Here is a 9,193-nt window from a genome sequence, read left to right on the forward strand (position 1 = left end):
CAAGTATTCGATAATAGTTTGAAATTTTCAAGTATAATGTTATAGAAATTTAAATTGTATAAAATACTTTTATGTCTGTAATGTAAATAAAGCCAACTCAATAATTTTGAGCGAGTATTGATTTTACTAGGCTCACATATTTAATCAAAGATTATGATTTGATCAGTAAATAATTGTACTAGTGACAAAATAGAACAATATCATATGGAATAATTCTATCCAGTTAGTATGTTGCCAAACTGTGCAATTGTTGAAATACGAATTTGTGAATACTAGTTTGAGGCTTTCGAATGTACGGTAATAGTATAACAATAACCTAGTCGATTTGCAACTACTACTGATAAAAAAAATCATTAAATAAAACGTCGACAACACTTTAATATCTAAATCACATAATGAAATATAAATGTAATGTTAAATCACATACTTACTTACTGACTTACTCCTGTTACTCCCAATGGAGCATAGGCCGCTGACCAGCATTCTCCAGCCCACTCTATCCCGGGCTTTCCTTTCTAATTCTACCCAGTTTTTGCTCATTCTTCTCATGTCTGTCTCCATTTCTCGGCGTAATGTGGTCTTTGGTCTTCCTCTTCTCCTTTGGCCTTCAGGATTCCATGTGAGGGCTTGCCTTGTGACGTAGTTGGGTGACTTCCTCAAAGTGTGCCCAATCCAATTCCAGCGCTTCTTCCTGATTTCTTCCTCTGCTGGAATCTGGTTTGTTGTCTCCCACAGTAACTTGTTGCTGATAGTGTCTGGCCAACGGATCCGAAGTATCTTGCGTAGACAGCTGTTAATAAACACTTGTATCTTCTGGATAATGGCTTTCGTAGTTCTCCACGTCTCCGCCCCATACAGTAGAACTATCTTGACATTTGTATTGAAAATTCTGATCTTGGTGATGATTGACAATTGTTTTGAGTTCCAGATGTTCTTCAGTTGTAAATATGCTTCTCTTGCTTTGCCGATCCGCGCCCTCACATCTGCATCAGACCCACCGTGTTCATCAATGATGCTGCCCAGATATGTGAAGGTTTCCACATCCTCAAAAGCTTCTCCGTCGAGTGTAATTCGATTGGTGCATGTTGTATTGTATCGGAGAGTCATGCTTTTCCCTTTGTTTATATTGAGACCTACTACTGCCGAGGCTGCAAATCATATACTGTTGATTTGTATCTAGATGGGAAACGGTTTGGATCCTAGTTTAAATGAACTCTACTTGAATTTCAGCATACATAGCAAATGTAACAATGTACACAAATAGCATTTATGTATGATATTACTCACTTCTAATAAGAATTGGAAATTAATTCTTTGTCAATCTAAGTAGTAAAACTGTCACCAGATTCAGTAATTGACGTTGATTACTGTATTCATTAATTGGTGGTTAGTTGATAGAAATTGCTGAATATCAAATTCCGAGTTCTTGTAATCTATAAATTAGTATCTTAGTATATCTTATTTATGTTTTGAATGATTAACTGGAAATACTGAAATTCAACAGTATCTTAACTTTCCTGTATAGTTAGAAGGTAATATATGAAAAGTTATTGAACTATTTTCCTGGTATCCTTAGTCTTTTATCAACAACTACAGTCTGTATACGTTCTAGATTGACGTCAGCGTAGAAAGTACCATATTTTGTTTTGTGTTTTTGATGAAAAGAAAGAGAAGCAATTTGTGTGGAATTTATAGAAAATCAAAATTAATAAAAACCAATCTATGTTCACTTTTATATGATTAACAATTGTGAATATTTTTAGCCTTAAATTTCAACGTACATCAAATAAATGGATTAAGAATCGCCCATTTGCAAACGTAAACTGTAGAGTTTCATTAAAGTCATGAACTGAACAATGTTAGACTACCGCTGCAAATATGAAAGCATTGAACAGCCGTTCATTCCTAGTATGGGGCTCCTCAATCCTGCACATAAGAATTGAACCCAAAACCTTCGGCCTTACACGCGAACAATTAACCTTTGAACCACTGTGCCGGCATCCAACAGTTTTAATGTCTAACTTCAATCAATCCGCGATATTGCATAACCATTTCCTATTGTCTTCTGTGGGTAATTGCCTCACACCTAATACAGTTGAACTTCACTGGTCACGGTTTCTCACTAGAACTGCAAGAATATCTCAAATTCAGTAACTAGCATGTACATAGTAATCGTCAGTAAACTGTTGATATGAGTTCATGACGACCTTCTGTATTTAAATTGCAAAAATTTCCACCAATATCACCTCATAATTGTATGATTACTAGTGACAAGCTTCTAGGTGAATCCTTAGAAGTTCAAATGAGAAGCTGTAACCTGCATAGTTAACCATGTTGGAAATGAGAGTTACTCATTGACACCACCGAATTGACTGTAGTCAAAATTTAGATTATTTTTTTACTTAAATCTCTTAATGGTATGTTACTCTCTGTATGAGTTACAGGTTATAAGTTAGGTCCTGTAGGGTGTTTCAACTTCATACTGATATTTAATTCTTAATTAGAACGAAATATACTCTTAGTGCTTCCCACTTTTCATTTGGTCATTTAAAAGGACTATTTGCATTCAGTAAGTGATTTTGTAAAATATTTTTTTCAATGACCAATGTTGTATTTAAATTAGATTTCTAAAACTGATACAAACAGTGACAGTACATAATTACTTGCTGTTTTTATATATTCATTAATAATTTATTGTCTATTATGTAGCTGATAGACATTTACTCCCTTATCTGAATATCTTTTTTAAAAAATGTTCTACAACAGTATTCAGTCAATAAGTAAACAGTTCCATCTTTTAATATCGATCCCGTTAGATTTGGGAACTTCATTTTGTAGGTAAATTATACCCACACACAACTAGTCATCTGATTAGGTTTTACTTCAGAATGTTACTAAACTGATTGTTACGCTACAACAATGTTTTATGATACGGAACGGAGATACTTCATCCCGATCAATGCGTTAAAAAAATTTGTAGACGAATGTTTTTTTATCTGAGCTAATTATAGATAGTAACTAGAAATCGATATTCCTTTTTCAGACAACAAACACAAGTACTCACTAATTTTTTTAGAAAGTTGTTACTAATACTAGCAAGAAAACTGTACTACTTATTAACGTTTATAAAAGGTAAGGATTTTAGTTTTCATCAAAGAAATTATACAATCTACTTTTATTGCAGTCTAATTTTAAAAAAGCTAGATTTATGGTTGGAATATATACATATGGAGAGAGAGAGTTTCTAGCCCTTTTTTTTATACCGGTTGCATATCTCTCTCGCCATCATATTTCCCTTAGCTTTCCTCCAACTTTGATCAACCCCAGTCGACACTAAAGTATTTGAAGTAAGAGGATTATTTATGGGTTATGAGATATAAATATGAAATCAATATATGAAATTCGACCTTAAATATCTGTACTTTTATTATCTAGACAGATATCACTCGTTGTTAGTGCTGTTTCAATTCGATGATTATGCTTTTTTACAAGTCATATTGACATGAATTTTAAAAATCACAACAGGAATTAGACCGAAAATACATGATTAATTATTTGTTCTAGACATGGGACATAATGTAAAATTATGAATTATCTGGATGTAATTAAGCTAAGTACACACAAGATATTGTAGTTTCTTTTTATTACTTTTGTTCAAAAAGTTAGGTATTTTAGTAATTTTGTCCACACACACACACACATGGACATTTATATTTTAAATAATGATGAATAAATGTCTTTGGAATGTCGTCAACTACCAAACATTTTGTCCAGTTGGCCGGTCAGAATGAGTGCATGACAGATAGACTAACAACGTAGATGTTAGTCGGCTAACCAATAAAGTGAAAATGAATACTATTCAAATATAATTTGATTGTAAGATGGTGTATTTACGTGATAAGGAGGAGATAAATTTTCTAATTGAAAGTACTATCATTCCTGTGATATCTGTCATTCAATTATTTTTCACGTTTAATGACTACAGCTAAATATTTTCCATCGAACTTCTTATGATCCAGTTTACCGGACTGAAGTGATCAGACTTCAAATATCTATGAAAATTTTGGTATGGTTTCTTGATATTCTTGTCATTCCCAGTTATTTTGGTGTTCACCGAGTTTTGACAAGAAAATCCAACAATCATATTGGTGGTGTTCATGTTGGTAATAACACAAAACGTGATTGATAATATCAATAGTCAATTGTAACTCAAAAATTGATCAAAATATACCGACAGTTCTGTTGCATGACTATTAATTATGATCAATGGTATCACCTCGAAAGTGTAAACTAATTCTTATCATGGGATAAAAATCCATTGTTATATTGTTAAAATTTGTAGATAATCACCCTATAGACCGCTCACAACAAAACTGGTAACTTAATAGTTTGATTAAACTTCAATCTTGAATGAATCAATCAACTGAACTCTACCTATTAGATTGTCAATAAAAGTATTAACCTAAAATATTGGGTTTCAAAATGTCATGTAAACATAGTGAGAACTCTCATCAACTATTTATTTAGATCATTCTTGTATGAATAAATTAGTTAGATTATATTATTAATAATCAACTGTAAATATACGTTTTAGATTCACTAGTATGAATTTGAAATTGTAATGAAGATTAGACTTTTTGTCTATTCTAATCAAGATCTTTTGATCATGAAACTAAACCTCCGCCTTCGTGACAGCCAACCGCTTGTTAAACATTATAACATGGTGTGACTTATGTCATCACATGTGGGTAACTATAATCATCAGTTCAATTGTGAAACGTCCAAAGACTGAACAGATGAAGCATAAAGATTGTCAGAGAACCTTTAGGAACCTGATACTCCAGTAATATATCAGTCGATGGACACATTAAGGTAAACTTGCTTACGTCCGTTGCTCCTCATGGAGCATAGGTAGCCCACCAGGATTCTCTCATAACCTCTGTCTTGGCCTCTCCTTTGCAGTTGTTTCCGATTGTTGTTCATTCATTTGATGTCTGATTTTTATTCTCGATGCAATGTGTTCCTTGGTCTTCTTCTTTCCCTTTTTCCTTCAGGATTCCAAGTTACAACTTGTCTCGCAATGTAGCATGATGATTTCTTCAACGTATGCCTCATCCATCTCCAGCATTTCTAGCTAACTTCCTCTTCAGCTGGAAGTTCGTTTGCTCTCTGACACAGTAGCCCTTCTAGGGTTTCTGACGGTCCAAATCCCGGATAAAGGAAGAGGGTTAGGCATGGGGTGAACATCATCCCGTAGATAACACCCTTGCTAAAAAAACAACAGTCGAACTTACTGATAAGCATGCTAATAAACTAACTGTATTTTTCATTAGATTAAGTATGACAAACGATGTTTAATTATACTTTTTCGATTGTTTCTTTTCATATTCATTGATTGCCTAAATGTAACACTATTCTCCTTTCTTTGATGTGTTCAATGTTATGCAAAATCATAGAAATAACCTAATTGTGTGAAGAATAATATTTTTTCAGTGAAATATTCACTCCGTTTTAATTTATTATTCCGATTATATAGGGGGCATCCTTTTTTAAAATGTTATTGATTATTTTAATAGTTGAGATCATGAGTCGATTGAAGCTAGAGCACCATGGAAAACCTTGAAGTACTGAACGGCCGTTTCGTCCTATCGTAGGACTTCTCAGAAGTGCCCATCCACAATTCCACCTCGCGAGATTCGGACCAAGGATCTACCAGTCTCGCGCGTGAGCGCTTAATCTCTAGACCACTGAGCCGACATCCAATGGTGTTTACGTCTAACTTCAACCAATCCCCGGAATTGAGCAACCGTCCACCATTGTTTTCGCGCGAGACTGACAGGTCTTGGGTTCGAATCTCGCGAGATCGGATCGTGGGTGCGCACTGCTGAGGAGTCCCACAATAGGACAAAACAGCCATCCAGTGCCTCCAGGTTTTCCATGGTGGTCTAGCTTCAATTGACTCATTCAACCATGAAATTTACTTTAGATTAGAGGTAATATAGTACTTCGCATCTTATTAATTTGCGTCCTACATTTGTCTGGGCTTTTCTTCAGAGAGATTTCTAACAGAAATGAGAATTCCCAAAACAGAGATTAGATCCTAAAATTTTGTAGAGACTAATAACACCTGCATCCATAAAATTATTTAGTACATACTGATTGTTAAATTGAGACATAAACTGAGAAATATGACCACCAGCTAGAAATTCTGTTTTCTAACAATTACCTGACACCACTAAACTTTCCGCTGCATGTTTGTTAGATTCATAGGTCTCTGCTTCTCTCTAGTAGTTTGTACATTGTTACAACTTCAACACCGAAATTTTATTGAAGCAAACTTACCAATCTTCATAAGACAACTGTGCCCAACGGTTAACATATTCAACTAGTTGTACATACACTACATGACGTTCACAACAACCATATTCCCTCAGGTTTTCATTACTTTACTCTGAGTTCTAAGATACTTACAAAGCAATTACTTTCCTATCTTATGTTAGCAGTCACAACCAATAACGAGAACTACCTTCAAGATTAGCTACAAACCCAACCTTACTCAGACAGAAATGCAACATACTCAATCCTGATTTATATAAACCCTATAGTTGACCACATGTTGAATACGAAGTGTAGTCGACCGTGATATGTATTTTTCTCATTGAAGTATATTCATTCACTGCAGCCATCGACATGTAGTTTTCCAACGCACATTCATCAATAATTGAGGCTGAAACCCAAGCAGATACTCGTATCGCGTTATCTAGCTCCTGAGAATCACTTCACATAATCCCAAAAGATGTTACCGAGATAAATTATACATATTCCTACCACAACTTTGCAAAAGGTCGTTAAAATTACGACATAAATTCTCCCATCAGTATGGTAAAGAAAAACTAGAATCTAGTTTAATATTTCAATTGATTTTTAGTTGGCTTATTTAGACGTTAGACAACTGGTCGATACAACAAAGGCAGTAAAAAAAACGATAAGTTTGGGATTTTATGTATAGGTTATACAAATCAATCATCCAGATTTAAAAGCAAGAATTGCGACCTGTCCAAGGTACAAGTAGATAAAATGTTTGGTTTCATGGGTCACGTAACTGAAAAGGAAGTAAAAACATTGAATCCAACTAACAATAGTCATCAGACGTTTCGAAGACTAAATAACTGGTTTACAGGTTATCTGATAGGTTAATTTTAGAAAAAAATAGCATATTACCTACTGACAACCTCAACTGGCCCATCATTTTTAAACTTTGATAGTCTAACTAATAACGGTTTTTACAGAACCCGTTAAATAAAATACTAACCAACTGAACGGGAAAATGCTATTGAAACCGGTCTAACACTAGTTTCGTATTACTTTAACTGTCAACCAATCCTAGTCTAGCGAAAACATAGAGAATGGATTAATCCTGTTTAATAACAATGTTTCAAGGTTGAGACAAGGGTAAAACTAAAACATGACCTCTCTTTTAGGTCAAACTATTGATTAAGTGGGGAGATAACAGAATGACCGAACAGTAAATGTTCGCTTTTTATTTTAGACGGAATATATTCGTTTCATCATTAGAAACACGACAAATCTAAAGACTAAATAGGATGCAACTACCACATTATGCACTATCAGAAAGTATTAGGGGATATGGTGAGACACAATAAAGTTGAATTGATTAGTGGTTAATTAAAGGCTAAAAGAATAATACATCATAACACCAAAGCGAATAACTGGTAGGGTCATTTATCTACAAAAATGTATAGTCTATCAGTAGAAACAAAATTGAGAACATCAATGAATTAAGAAAGATTACAAAGTGAAGCTAGAGATGCTTCAAACGAGTTCAAAAAGGAATGACTGGTAGTGCATTGTAGCGGTAAACAAATCTCCAACACAAATAGCTCTGTAAGTCTTTGACATTTGATGCTGACTGCACTAGTTTTAATGGACTCGCCTAGTTGAAGGCTCTACGTCACGCACCCGCACCAGATCACGAGTGGGTACGCCGTGTTTCACATCTCCTACAACCGCTTGTCAGCTTAGACTGATCACTTCTCGATATATCGATAGTCTATCAAACATATATTCGAACCTCTTCTCGTTTGACTTCTGATTTGACTGGGTTGGCACGTTTCGATTATGGAAGATGTTACTGGTTAAGGTGTTGTCAAACTCCAAATACTTGTGGCATCTTCAGCATCCTTTGTTTGGCTTTATTTCTATTCATGCAGCTTTCGTCCATTTCCGCAAAGCTAATGCTTTAGCGTAATCTTAAGGAACGAGATAATTGAACGAAAAGTTTCTAACAGAACTTGCGAAAACTAACTAGACATCGTTTCGTAAGTCCTAGAATCAATAACCATGAAGAGTAAGGCCCAAACAAGTTTTCAAATATTATGCACCGTCAAATGACAAATAATCAGGGTTCTAAAGCATTTTATAAGTCCATTAATTCCAAAATATTTTTTCCTGAGTATACTGAGCTAGTCATTATTGAATGACGATGGTACGTTTAATCCCAAATGGGTTCGGACTAGCTACTTAAGGTTTCCTAACCTATCTTAAACCACACCCGCATAAAAACTTTATACAGAACAAGAAACAAACTAAGCAATAAAACGATTAAAAACTCAACATCAGTTACCTGCCAAAATTTCTGCCAACTATACAATGCCAGGTTGGATTGTATCTCTTGTCGCATTCTTTTTTAATAAAAGCAGCAATATCCTTCTCAATGTTATATGTTTCCAAAGCTTCAGCACAAATTTTCACTACTTCAGCTTGCATTTCTTCCGACATATCAGCATTCTTAATCACAGCTTTTTTCTCTGTCATTTTAATCGAGACAAACTAGATTATTGTCAACCAAGTAACGAATTTATGCATGAAAAGTTATGACTAGAAATCATTCCTTTAAACGTTTATATATTTATTCACATAAATGTATTAATTAATTAACCAATCAGATATGAGTTAGGCAAATGGTCACAGTAGCTTAGATTCACACCATGCCTAATCGTGTTGTCGATTGAACTAGAACCACCATAATCTAGCATTGCTCTTTGATTGGTTTACTAGGTCAGTTTTTTTCAAAAATATTGTTGCGCCTACGTCTATGCTCAAGACAGGTTTTATACAGTCGATTCGATTAAAAGTATGGACAAAGGTAGACACTGATACTACTACAAATTAA

At 34.4% G+C, this 9,193-nt stretch overlaps 2 protein-coding genes across 2 annotated transcripts; both read left to right on the forward strand.

Annotated features, from left to right (window-relative positions):
* Positions 1-3,744: 3,744 nt before the first annotated feature.
* Smp_141640 (calpain-2 (C02 family)) lies at positions 3,745-4,186 on the forward strand (the record flags this gene model as incomplete). Its single annotated transcript, XM_018794189.1, has 2 exons — positions 3,745-3,815; positions 4,099-4,186. 2 exons carry the CDS (start codon positions 3,745-3,747, stop codon positions 4,184-4,186), a joined length of 159 nt encoding a protein of 52 aa, XP_018648626.1.
* Positions 4,187-7,077: 2,891 nt separating this feature from the next.
* Positions 7,078-8,898, forward strand: Smp_201030 (uncharacterized protein; the record flags this gene model as incomplete). The annotated part of the gene is made up of 2 exons (XM_018794190.1): positions 7,078-7,098; positions 8,641-8,898. The coding sequence occupies 2 exons, from the start codon at positions 7,078-7,080 to the stop codon at positions 8,896-8,898; spliced, it is 279 nt and encodes a 92-aa protein (XP_018648627.1).
* Between the last annotated feature and the right edge of the window lie 295 nt (positions 8,899-9,193).

The sequence above is a fragment of the Schistosoma mansoni genome, chromosome 1, assembly GCF_000237925.1.
Source record: "Schistosoma mansoni strain Puerto Rico chromosome 1, complete genome".
NCBI lineage: Eukaryota > Metazoa > Platyhelminthes > Trematoda > Strigeidida > Schistosomatidae > Schistosoma > Schistosoma mansoni.